The 13223-nt window shown below is 48.8% G+C and overlaps 1 protein-coding gene across 4 annotated transcripts in view; it reads right to left on the reverse strand.

Annotated features, from left to right (window-relative positions):
* Positions 1–2429: 2429 nt before the first annotated feature.
* SLC25A37 (solute carrier family 25 member 37) overlaps positions 2430–13223 on the reverse strand; it is a 42599-nt gene continuing 31805 nt past the window's right edge. For 2 of the 4 annotated variants that reach the window (XM_079141289.1, XM_079141288.1), the window contains exon 3: positions 2430–10811. In XM_079141289.1, coding sequence (XP_078997415.1) covers positions 10291–10811 — 521 coding nt within the window. In that variant the 3' untranslated portion in view covers positions 2430–10290. The remainder of the gene's footprint in view (positions 10812–13223) is intronic. The other 2 variants (XM_079141287.1, XM_079141286.1) reach the window with 2 other exon arrangements.

The following is a 13223-nucleotide window of genomic DNA, read 5'->3' on the forward strand; positions in this document are numbered from 1 at the left end:
AGCTCTGAAAAGAAATAAGCTATGAAGCCACAAAAAGACATGGAGAGGCCTGGGGTTGTGGCTCAGTGGTAGAGCTCTTGCCTAGCATGTGTGAGGCACTGGGATCAATCCTTGGCACCACCTATAAATACATAAAATAAAGGTCTATAGACATCTTAAAAATATATATTAAAAAAAGGCCATGAAGCCAGTCTGAAAAGGCTGCCTACTGTATGATTCCAATTATATAACATTCTGGAAAGATAAAACTGTGGAGGAAAAAAAGTTATCAGTGGTTGCTAGGGGTTGGGGGCATGGAGGAAGAATAGCTGGAACACAGAGAGTCTTTAGGACAGTGTTAGCTATTCGGTATAATACCATGAGAGTGGATATCTGCAATTATACTTTAACACAAACTCACAGAATGTACACCAAGAGTGAACCGTAATGTAAACTGTGCACTTTGGGTGACAATGACGTGTCAGGTTCATTGACTGTAGCCAGTGTGCCATTTTGGAAACGGGGGAGGCTGTGCACACTGGGGACAGGAGATTATGGGAAATTCCTGTGCCTTTCTCTCAATTCTGCTGTAAGTAACACTGCTCCAAAAGAGAAAAGTATATATATTTTAAAGTTTAGACATACAGACTTGTGTTAGTGTGGCATCGCTGTGACCAAAATACCTGACAAGAGCAACGTGGCAGAAAGAAAAGTTTATCTGGAGTTACTGGTTTCAGAGGTCTAAGTCCATAGCTCGCTAACTCCATTGCTCTAGGCCCAAGTGAGGCAGAACATCATGGCGGGAGGGTGTGGCAGAGGGAAGCTGCTCTGAGGGCAGCCAGGAAGCAGGAGTTGGGGGAGGAAGGGGCCACAGGGAAGACGCACCCTTCCAGCACAGTCCCCAGTGACCCACCTCCTCCAGTCACACCCACCTACCCCCAGTTTATCACCCAGGCAGTCCATTGAAACTAGATGGACTGAGTAGGTTACAGCTCTCTCAATCCAATCATTTCACATCCTGCATTAACAGGAGCTTTGGGGGGACTCCTCAAATCCACCCATAATAAGACTCTATAATAAAAAATGCCATGGAGGAAAGAAACTGTGTCTTCCTTTCATAATAGACTATGTGAAAATAAGAGCACGACATTCCTCAAGCTGCAGAAACTCAGCTTGGCCTGTCTTGCTCTGGTGCGGGGCTGGAGGGCCTGAAGTGCATCAGGCACCAATGGTTCCCATTCCAAATTCAGACTGAAGTACAGGCAGATTAATTAACTATAATTGACAGGAGTGTAGCAAATAGAAACATTCAAGAGGAACCTGTGAAATACATCCACCACCTTCCTAGGCCCAGTTCATGGATTTTCCTATTTTATTTTGTAGAATAGTCTGAGATGTAAGTAGTGAAGCAAAATGATAAGGTTTGATTCTTTATGGTGGGTAGGCAGGCTAAAGGGCCTGCGTGATTTCCCTTCTAATCTCATATAGAAAGCGTATAATCACACTGTAATGACAGACTTAGAGGCTGAATCGAGCCTGTATTATCTGGACATTATCACAGGCTGTGGCAGCTGAAGGAGCTATTACCCGTCATCTGGCCCAACCCTTTCATTTTGTAGATAAGGAAACTGTAGACAAGAGAGGTTAAATGATACACCGAAGGTCACTCAGGACCGCCCAGTCAGACCTCCAGGTCTAGCTCCCAGGCCTCTGGCCCTAGTGACCCAATTCATGTGCTCAATGGTTAAAATGGGCTGCAGCAAATAAATTTCCTCGTATCAAAAAAATAAAAAAATTCTTCCTGCTTTGGAATTCACTACCAGGTAATTGTACACTTTCCAAAATTGGGCTTTAGGAATTTGCTGATCTTAAATATAAAAATCATGCAAGGTGGATATTCAAGATAGTATCAATAAGCAAACATCGTGAGCTAAATCGAACCATCGAAATTATCTCTTCAAAACAGGAAGTTGGACCAGTGAAGCTTGACAGTAGCACCTAAGAACACTCCTCCCAGGATGCTCTGCGCCACCTTGCTTTGAGGGAACACCCCGAGCCTTAGAGTCCTGGGTTCTGTTTTGCGTGAAGGACGTTTTCCGACCAGCTCGGGGTTTGGCTCACTCTTCCTCTGAATATTCTCTCCTCCCAGCTGCTCTACCCGGAGAGACTGCGTTCTCAATACCACTAATCGTGACACCCCGAAGGTGTCATTCTTCCACTTTTCATGATCTCATAGGCCTGAGGGGACACAGGAAAGGGGATCAGGCGTGACTATTCGTCCTCAGACCCTAGGCCCTGCCTGAAGATGGCAAAATGATCACAGAGTTTCATGCTTACAAACACTAAACCATGGATAAGATCACTAGAAACACTACACATTAAGCAAGAACTACAGGAAACTGCTAGCACCCGGGCACTACCAGTTTCCGGGCTGGTGATGTTTTTCAGTCTTGGACCAAGACCACCAAAGCATGAGCTCTGCCTGCAGTCCTTGGGTACTTGTGCCATCACCAAGGACTCTTAATGCCAACAGTGTTTGTAGGAAGCAACGCCCATGGAAATCTCAGGAGGCCCAGAGCTGTGACAGAGGTATGGTGGGTAACCATACTTATTTTTATTAAAATTTGCACATGAGTTTATCTCAAACTTTACAAAGGTACAGGCAGAGAAGGGGAGAGAAGACGCTGTAGTATTTCATTCAGTTAGTGACACTAGGCACCAATTCTGATTCTTGGGATATACATTTATCACCTGGCAGCCCAAACTAAAGGCATCCACCAAGGAGTATTTTCCCTCTTCAGAAAGCTGCAACCAGCTTCCACACACTCACATACTGGTGAGAAGACCCCGGAACTACTCTCCACTTCTTTATAAATGATCTCTTTCCTCAAAGGCAACCACACAAAGGCCATTGTGACAGCGATAGAGAACCCAGATGTCCACATTCCTTTCTGCAGCTCTGGACTTCATGGGGTTTTGGGAGGCTGCTGAGCCTCTCCAACATGGCGTTCTGACAGCAGCAGAAACACACTAGGGCTCCAGGGCAGTGCCCACGCTTCAGCTGCCCTGTTGAAGGCTGAATGTCATCTGTGTGGTCTTGATGTAGTTTTTCTTCTCACTGAGGAGTTTCCAATGGTCATGGACATAGGCCGGACTGACCCTGGTGTCCTCTCAGCTGCAGTGCTGGAGGCTCTGCCCAGAGGTACCACTCACTGTGGAAAACGAAACCTCGTGACCATCACAGGTAAATAAGGAAACAGAGAAGAGCAGTTTAAGAAGCCATGCCAACTGGTACCTGGAATTCCAGAGTGTTCTACCCACAGTCTCACAAAAGCAAGCTCAGGTGTTCCCCAGGGTGATGGTAACCTTTGGGAGTCACGGTTTGAGGAATTGGGAAGCTGGAAGTATCCTCAAATTCCATAAATGTATGAAGTCCAGATTTTAAATATGGAATCTGGCTGGAGACCCGAATGAAACTTCCTTTCTTCCCACAAAGTTCCGGGAGAGGCCTGAATGTTCTCGAAGTTGTTTGACTTCTTGGTAGATACTGAGTTTGTTTTCCAGCTGTTCACTTTCAAGCCTGACACATGCCTTCAGGAGGACTTGTCTGCTTACCACCTTTGCGTGCCTCCTGGAATATCCTAACTTACACCAGGAGTGAGAGGTGCAAGAGGAAAGCTTCCGAACTCAGTGACGGTGGGATTTAAAAGGGCAAGGGGAGAGAAAACACACCAGGGACAAAGAACGCAGCGTCAAGGAGAGACAACCTAGGACTTTAAAAAAATAGTTTGAATGGTTTTAACTTTGCACCTATGCCAGTGGAACTGATCCCACCTTCTCCATGAGGCCTCAGCCCCTGGCTCCCCTCGTCCTTCTGTGGCCTCTGTCTTCACTATTAAATGGAAGCATTCCACAAGGTTCTTTCTGTCTCCTGGAACTCACATCTGCGCCCAAGGCTTTAGCCATCACACCAGAGAGGACTGGCAAGCCTTTAGGTCAGCCCCAGACTTCCCTGCTGGGTGTCTCCACCTGCCCATCCTACAGGGCTTCCGAAGTTTGGCTAAATACAATTAATGATTGTTGCTCTGAGGCAGAATGGGGGGACATTGGGCTTGGGAAGAATGAACCAAGGAGTTCCTGTCTTCACTGGGCAGACCTTCTGGGTAGAAGGCAGCAAAACCGCAGTGAGGCCAACGGCCACAGCAGGGGAGGCCACAGAGAGAGCACATCCAACAAGTCAGGAAGTGCTCTGGGGTGGGGTAGGATGTGCCATCTTCAGGGTGGCCTTAGAGACCAGGCTTTGATGGGCAGCCAGGGAAGGTGGAGAGGAGGAAGGAGAGGGAGAAAGACATTGCAGTGGGAACAAAGGTCCAGAAAAAATATGGCACTACCCCACTCAGAAGACTCCTGCGGCTCTCCTGCTACTCTTTTCTGCTTGATTCCCTTCCACAGGGAGCCAAGCTGGGTAGTACCATGTGTAGTGGAGACTAGTCATAAAACTCAGTAATAAGCAAGGTGGAGCCTTGAAGGTTTTGAGCAAGTGCATAACGTGGTAGACCTCTGCCAGCAAGGCGAGGCACAGTCTTCTGAAAGTGGGAGACAAGTCTAAATCTGGGCGATCTCCAGCAGGCCATGGGATACTCAGATATGGCGCTCAGAAGAGTGGGGGTGGTACGTTTCCACATCTGAGAACCATCTCCTAAGAGGTGGGCAGATCAGCACCTAGAGGTTGTGGAGAGACAGGGCCCAGTGGCAGAAACTTTCTGGGCAGAGAAAGAGAAGTTAGTGGGGGGACCAGAGAAGGTAGTCACAAAGGCAGGGACTAGGAGGAGGGCAGGGAATGGAAGCCAAGCAGGGAGCTAAAGATGCAGCCCTCCAGCCTTGTGAACTCCCAGGGAAGAGGAAGGAGGAGATACATGCAGGGGTGATGGGTATCTGTCACCACCTGCTGGTCCTCCCACCAGATCTTCTCCCTCTCAGATGTGGATTCCAAGTCCGCCCTCTCATCTGTCCAGCCTCACCCGTTTCAACCTGTCTCCCTTGCTGTCTCCTAGTCATTCCTCTTCAGGACAACTTCACTGTGACACCAAAGCAAACACCTCTGTCTCCCCTGGGTCCTGTGTGCTTCCAATCACGGTATGTTCTCATCAAAGACCTAGATGACTCCCCACAGAAGGACAGACTTCTTACAAAGGCAGTCAAAGCTCTTATGCGACTGCAGCTTCCTGTGAAATTATCTCCTGCAAAGACCTTATGGCTGCAAACCGAGCTTTCTTCTTCAAACTGCACTGGTTACTCAGGCCACTCCCTATATTCAGCCTTAGACCGGGGCACCGCTTTATTCCCCCATAAGCAACAATCACCCACCTCCATTCCTACTGGTTGTGTCTCCCTCTTCTACAACACTGGGGTTATTATATTCTTCCCTGAGATGATCCTATTAAGACCACTCCTATGAGTCAGAGGGAGGTCTTTCCTGAGAAGGTTGGCTAATCCACTATCGGCCCTGGGAACTCAAAACAGTTAAGGAGAGATCACCCTCGTTTATGGACTTTCTGGGGCCAGAAGTGAGTATGGCCATCTGATGAGGGCTCCTGGGGGAACGAGGAAGCAAGGAACTAAAAGGGGCAGCAGGAACCAGGCCCTCAAGCTGAAGTGAGCTCATCTGCCACATCTCCTTCCCAGCAAACCTTCACTGAACACCTAGGCATACCAAGGACTGTGCTATGTGGTGCTGCTACTCTTAGAGAAGCAATGGCCTTGATTAGGTGTGTGCCTATTTCTGTGGTGTAAATATCCTCACTGTTGTCGACTTCAAGTCACCAGTGTGACATTACTAAACATGAAGCTGGGAAGAAAGGCACACCATCAACACCAAAGAGCTAATGCAGGGGCAGCTCCAGCCCACACTGGTGGGAATAAAGTAGTGATCAGGAGGACAAGGGGACCTCACAGAGCTTGGTTCAGCAGGCATGATGCTGCTATTTGACCTTTACCACCAACCTGCAGGGAAGGGGTCAAGATGTGATTGCAAAGAAAACCACATGCCATCTTGAATTCTATCAGGCTGTTGGGCCTGTGTGGGCAGATACTACATCTTTCAAAGTAGGAAGTTGATCTGTTATGGATTAGATAGGGCATCTCCCCCAAACTCATGTGAGAGACGATGCAAGAAATTTTAGAGGTGAAATGATTGGGTTGCAAGCCTTAACCTCATCAGTGCATTAATCCTATGATAGGAATTAGCAAGGTAGCATCTGTAGGCAGTAGGGTGTGGTGGAGGAGGTGGGTCATTGGGAGTCTGCCTTTTGGAGTAGACATCTTGTCCTTGGTGAGTGGGCAGGTCTGTGTCCTGATTATCATGTCCTGAGTTACATTCCTTGGACATACCCTACCACCATGATATTCTGCCTCACTTCAGGCTTACAGCAATGGGATCAGCCATCTAGGGACTGAGACCTCCGAAACTGTGAGCCCCAAATAATCTTTTCCTTTTCTAAGTGTTCTTGTCAGGTCTTCTGGTCCCAGCAGCAAAAATTCAACTACAACCAACCTCCAGTCCTCTCTGCCTAGCTCACCTGCCCACTTCCTGCCACCTAGACCCACGGGCCAATTCTCAGGCCTCACCTCCACTCCACCAGTACCTCCACCAAGGGCTTCAGTGGCTGTGCTGAGTAGGTTCTTGACCTTGACTGTTGACTTTGTGGGTTCTCCAAGTGGTCCCCAACTCCCACCCCCAGAGTTTGTATTTTTTAGCTTAAGCTGTGACCTTCAGGGAACATGGCCTCTGGTTACTCTCAGGGAGTTCTCCACACAGACGGTCCTGACAACCTTTGCAGAGGGGTGTGAGAGGAAATGGGAAGCCATAGCATGCTCTAGGCTAGCCTGTCACACTCAGGTTCCTACGAGGAAAAAAGCAGCCACCCTACCAAGATGGGGAGTGAGGTGAGTAGGAAGTGCCCAGTCACTGCCCTGCTGACACCCCAAGTGCCCTGGTGCTGGCCAGCTGGGGCCCTGCTTCCAATCTGGGAAGAGGGCAGTTTCCGTCCAACCTGTCGATGCCAGTCCTTCCTGAGCCAGAAGGAACATTCAAGAGCCCTGCCCACGCGGTCTCTCCTGGCCGCCCACCTCCTGTCACCTCTCTGTTCCCACCACAGAGCCCACAACACTTCCAAGATCAATGCTTTATTTTCTGTAGCTCCAGTGATACAACTGTAGCAGCATGTCAGAAACATCCCCACGCATGAGCGCACATTTCTCTACTTCTTCAAAGAGCTGGCGGCGACTGCAAGGCAGAGATGCTGAAGAAATAACACCTTGCTCACCCTTATCACATACAACGGGCATCTTGAGGGTAGGAAGCAGCAGTACAATTGTATTTCACAGACACAATCATCCTTAAATAAAGTTAAGTAAAACCTCATATGCGTAACAATGTGTTGGAGATGCAGCTATCGAGGCCCCTGGGGGATGATTGTTGGACCCAGACATCAAGCATTACAAAACAAAGCAGAATAGCTAGATTCAATCCAAAGTTAAGAGAACATAGTCATGGATGGATGATTCTCTCATTTGAAAAAAAAAAAAAAAGTTTTATTCTAAACTCTGATGTACAAGTGGTTGAACCTCCAATCATGTCTGAGAGACACCTAATGCTCATAACACACACACTGTCATTTTAAGTATGAGTACTGCCTACTTTGCCAGGCTGCGATGTCACTCCAAAGATGCCCATGACCAAGAATATGCCATGAGTAAGTTGGTCACTGGTGAGGGGCGGGGGGCAGCATTTTCCTATTTCACACTTTACTATGTCAAAATCACAATAGGTCAAAATCACAATCAGCCTATGGGCTACAGTCCACATGGGGCGAAAATATCAACTTTTAAGCTAAGGGTGAGGGGAAAGATCAATTCCCACAAAACTAACAAACACTACTGTTTAGTGCTTCACGACTTGAAAAGGCCTTTTCAGATACATCTACTCACTCTACCTCATGATGACTTGGTGGGACAGGTGACGGTCCCGTCAACCCGTCCACCATCACAGTGAGGGGAGGGTCAAGAGGAGCCTTGGACTCCCAGCCCAGAGAGTCAAGTCCCATTCCTGATTCTAACCATCGGCATCCCCTAACCAAGGAGGCTCTCCCGGAAGTCAAGAGCTTCCGTTGTCAATGTATCACTGAGAACAAAATCCTACAGGAAGTAAGGAGTACTTTGCAGCATGGTGGTGTACTCAGTGGATGGAAAGGGTGGCAGGAAGCATTTGATTTAAATTCTGCTTTAGGATCTGCAATCTGACGTCCTCCCCCACCTGCAGCACCGAGCACTATTTCACACTGACCCACCGCAGGGCGGGAGAGCAGTGTGCACACTTTTGGCAGCACCACCAGCACCAGCACTGGCTTGCTGCAGCCCTGTGAGCACAGGACACTGCTGCAGTGGGTTTCCATGAGGCTGGGGGTGTCACCCCAAGGAGGGGCAGGACAGCAGCCAACCCACAGCCCAGCAGTAGATGTGCTCACGGGTTACACATGGGAGGTCACCAAAGTGGCTCTCTCCCCTCCTTGATCTGAAAAAGGAAGTCAATTCTTTTATTATACAACTTCTCTCAGCTATTGGGACAAAACCCTCACCCAGAGGCACAGTGTGTGTGGTCCCCAGATGAAGTTTCTCTGAGTACAACCTGATTCCCAGACAGTCATGCCCTCCAAAGGAGCCCAGGCAGAGCCTCCTGCATGAGGCACCCCACTGGCCACTGCCATAGCAAGACCTGGTCCATTAAAATGAAGACACATGTGCTTCCTGCTCGTTCGTAGTCAGGCTGAACTGTGAGGCCATCCAGTCTTCCCTTGGATAGTGGTCTGGAAGCACATGGAGTGGCATGGCCAGAGGAAACAGGTTTGTTATTTTCTCTTAGCGACAATCTGACTCCATTTCAGAAAACAAGGCAGTGGGGCCTTGTGCTCTCAGGTGACACTACGCAGTCAACGCTGAAGAATGGATCTGGAGAGAGTCCTTTAGCTTGCACATAAGGGTTCAGGTCAGGATTCAGCAACAGGGCCCAGGCTGGATGGCCTGGTCTTGTCACTGAGTGAGAGGTTGTGAAGGGGGAATTGAAATTGATGGTTGGGACAGGGCAGGTGGATGGCCAAGGGCCAGAAATATGCTGGCTGTGTTTCTTTTTTAAATCTCTAGACTACACGGGGAAACACAGATAAGGAGGAGACTTGGTCAAAACAGAGACCAAGTGACCCGATGTGCCTGAGAAAAGAGGCGACACAGAAATAAGTCCTGGGATAAAGGCAGGATTTGTCCCAAAGACCTGCTCAACGTAGCCAAATGCTAGCATATCAAGGGCTTCTAAGTGCTGACCCGGGAGGCAGAGCCACGCCTCTCCCAAGGGAGGACCCAGTCTCGGCAGGCTGAAGACTAGTCGACCTGATGCTACTGGGGCCACCAACCTGCAGCGTAAGCAGCCCACCGCCCCACACGTGTGCGTATCTGTACACAGCGGGAGAAAATGTGCCAGGGCCTGATCTTTGGTCCTGGAATTTTTAGGAAGGACAAAGGAAAAAGGCACATGAAGGTGACTGATTGAATTAAAAAAAAAAAAAAAGTTGCAAGTAATATATCATTTTGATCTTTTTTAACGTACCTTTTTCCCCCAGTAAAAGAGAAATTCAAATATTAACTTAACATTTATTATTTACATTCAAGTGAAACTTCTATCTGAGGGTGCTACACAGTTTCAGGCCACATTCAGCCATTGATTACTTTGGTGCCTTTGAACTGAGCATGATGGAAGAATTCAGCACTCATTTTTTAAAAACAACGCGGTCGTCCCAGCTGTCATACTATTTATGGACACGCACGAGCACACACACAAATGCAAAAACTTCTACGTAGAAAAATAAAGGATAAACATTATCCACCTATTTTAGACTGTGTAATGGAACCTTTATATACATAAACTCTCTTCCTTTAATGTGACTGGTCACTGTGCTTCCTCTTCCCTGCTGTGTGATCTAAGGATCTACGGAGGAGACTGTCACAGTGAAGCAGAAAAGCTACATTCTTTCCGGGGCAGGAGGAGAAAGTCTTTTCTCGCTCCCCTTCCAAAGTCCTTCCCTTCCACTGCCTCCTTGGATGTCCCCAGGGACAGCCATCAGGTCAGCAGGTGTCCGGTCCTCCCTTCTTTCTAAGGGCCCACCAGGAGCACCCTGGGTGTGAGGGCGAGGGGACCGAGGCAGGCAGAGGAAGCCTTCTGAGAACAAAAGATTCTGGAACCACTTCCCACAGCCTGCTCCTTTAGTATGGAGTTCGATTCTCCAGCTGGCGCTTGGTGAGGAAGTACTTGAAGAACTCATAGACGGACCAGGAGATGGCAGTGGAGGGGATCTGGTAGATGACACGGGCCTGGATGCCTTTGAAGTAGCCCGCCAGGCCGTTAAGCTGGTACACCGTCCGGAAGGCATTGGCCATACCTGACAGCCGGCCGCTAACATTGGCCAGGGAGAGCGCCATGTTCTCCTGCGTGTTGAGGAGGGTCTTACAGACGTCCAGGGGGGTTGTGGCAGCTGCGGCCAGGGCCCCAGCCAGCCCTCCTGAGATGATGTGCGACTGTGGGTTGTAGTCCCGGTGAGGGTTGACCTGCTCCTGCAGGAACTCATAGGTGATAAAGTGGATGGACTGGAAGGGAATGTTCATGGTCAGCTGCGTGGTGTAACTCCGGTAGAAGGCCCCCAACCCCTCGGTCCTCCACACCGTCCGGATGCAGCCGAGGGCGGACTGGTGCTGTGAGTTGTACATCTGCAAGCGCTGCTTCACCACTGTGTTGCGGCAGGGCGGGCCAGATGGGCAGCAGTGGACAGGTGGTTGGTTTGGCCCCACCCCAGATCGGAGTGGGATGGGAAGCCAAGCCAATAAAGAGAAACAAGCGTATTAGACACACTGGTAGGAAGTAGGGAGAGTGAGCACACACAGCCCAGCCTGAAACCACAGGGCGGCTCCTGCCTTACCACTTTATCTCCAGGACCCAGAGCCAGGAAGACAGCTATTTCCTTAAGTATCTCCTGCTAGAATCTTGAGGAAGGTGGTCCCCAGCCCAGGCAGCTGCTTCAGGCCAGATGCGCTGAGCTGAGCTGCCAGATCCTGGCTGCCAGTACCTCCTGCACCCACCACAGATCTGAACCCTCAGCCCACTCACCAGAAGTGTGTACCTCCTCACTCCCTGGTGGGCATTTTTAGCTTCTATGTCACAGTGCACTTGGGACAGCACTGGAATTACATCTGCCCAAGTTCAACATTAATCTCCAGGGCAGACCCTGGCTTTGTTAATACAGAAGCAATTCGTGGTTCGCAGGCCAAGAGTGAATGAGGCCACGCTCCCAAGACTTAAGAGTTTTAACAATGCCCTTCTCCGGCCAAATGAACCCATGTGATTTGCTTCACTTTGAAAGAAATAAAGACCCCAAATCAACTGTAATGACCAGGGCAAGGGCAAGAACTGCACCTCACTTTTTTCTCCTTTAGCAAAGATGAACAAAATCCTCCCTTGGTTAACACAGGTTAACTAACTGGTCACTGGGCAGGTCCCTTCGTGAATCTCCTTAAAATTTTTTTACAAAGGAAGCATAAGATATACACACTTGGCCCTCTGTACTACCTAGATTCTGCATCTGGAGATTCAATCAACTGGGCAACAAAACATTCAAGGAAAAGAACAGTACTGACCGTTTTCCTGTCACTATGCCCTAAACTGTATAGTATTACACCTATTTACACAGCATTTACCTTGCATTAGGTCTTATAAGTAATCTAGAGATGATTTAAAGCAGATGGGAGGACACATTTGAATACTACCCCATTTTATATAAGGGACTTCAGCATCTGTGGATTCTGGTGTCCACACCAGCACCAGTGAATACCAAGGGGTGAGTTAATAGCATGTATCTACTTGAAGATTTTAAGTTCCTTCTAAACTACCTCCTGCCTGCCCAGGAAGGACCTCTTTCTTGGCCTCAGAACACTCTCTCTTGAACATATTACAGGATAAGCCACAGGGACAGGTTAATTGACTTCAGGATATCCTACCTCGGGAGAAAGACCATGGGTAAGGGGTGAACTGAACACAGAGCATCTTTTCAGCTCTCTGCTTTACAAATACAAGTGGGAACGGTGCCTGTTGCTCAGTGAGTCTTCCACTCGCAGATGAGGAAGACAGCGTAAAAGGAGCCAGGTACCTTTCCTCCCACACCTGTCGCCCCTGGCACCAGGTAGAAAGACTCCTGCCCTGCCCCCCAGTGTGACCCAGCCTGGCCCTAGGGTAGGAACAAGACCACGTCTGCTAAGATATGGGAAGCAGCTGAGAACAAATGAGAAATTCCTTAAAAGACAAAAAACAGACAAACTCATCACCCAAGACTCAAATTGCTAAACTTCTCTCTCCAATTCTCCCTTTTGGCAAGGGACCATTTTCAAGTGCGCAGTGTGGGGGGAGATCCCTATGTCACCTGAGGCCACCGCCAAGTAGGGAATGACCCAGCTGAAGGCACAGCCAGTATCATGCACAGAACTTCCTCCCTATTCAGACTGGAGTTGGTGGAGGACACAGGGGTACATAAAGAGGTAACAGAACTCAAGTCTGCACGGCTGTTTGCTTTAGAATACTCCAAAACCCAAACGAAAAAAATAGAGCTAAAACAAAATGACTGCCTGCTGATTTTTGAAGCAGAAGCAATGGATACACAGGGTTCATGACACTATTTTCTCTACATTCCCCCATGCCTGAGATCTTCCATCATCAATTCAAATTTTTTAAAAAAGCAAAGTCTCCCTAAATTTGTCCAGGATTGATAAAGGTTAACAGAAACCAGGAGGGTGTTCACACACCCACACACACCCGGACCCACCCTCATACAGTGTCTTACACAGACTAGGGAAAAGCATGCCAAACAGTCACTGGGGCACTTGTTCCAACAGACTCACAGCCCTTCCCAGGGACTGGCTTCAGTGGGCCTGAAGGTGGGTGCTGAGAATCAGCATTTCTAATACCTCCCAGGTGGCTGTGGGTGTGGGGACCACACTTCCAGTATTTCCACAACAGGAAGACCACAGAGCTCCAACACTCCTATTCTTCTGGAAGTCTGACGTAGTAAGAATCCAGTTCTTCTGTCTCTGGCGGGGACCAGGAGGCCCTTGTGCCCACTCTCTACACCCCCATTTCCACCCATCTGTTCTCC

The sequence above is a fragment of the Sciurus vulgaris genome (assembly GCF_902686455.1).
Source record: "Sciurus vulgaris genome assembly, chromosome: 5".
Classification (NCBI taxonomy): Eukaryota; Metazoa; Chordata; class Mammalia; order Rodentia; family Sciuridae; genus Sciurus; species Sciurus vulgaris.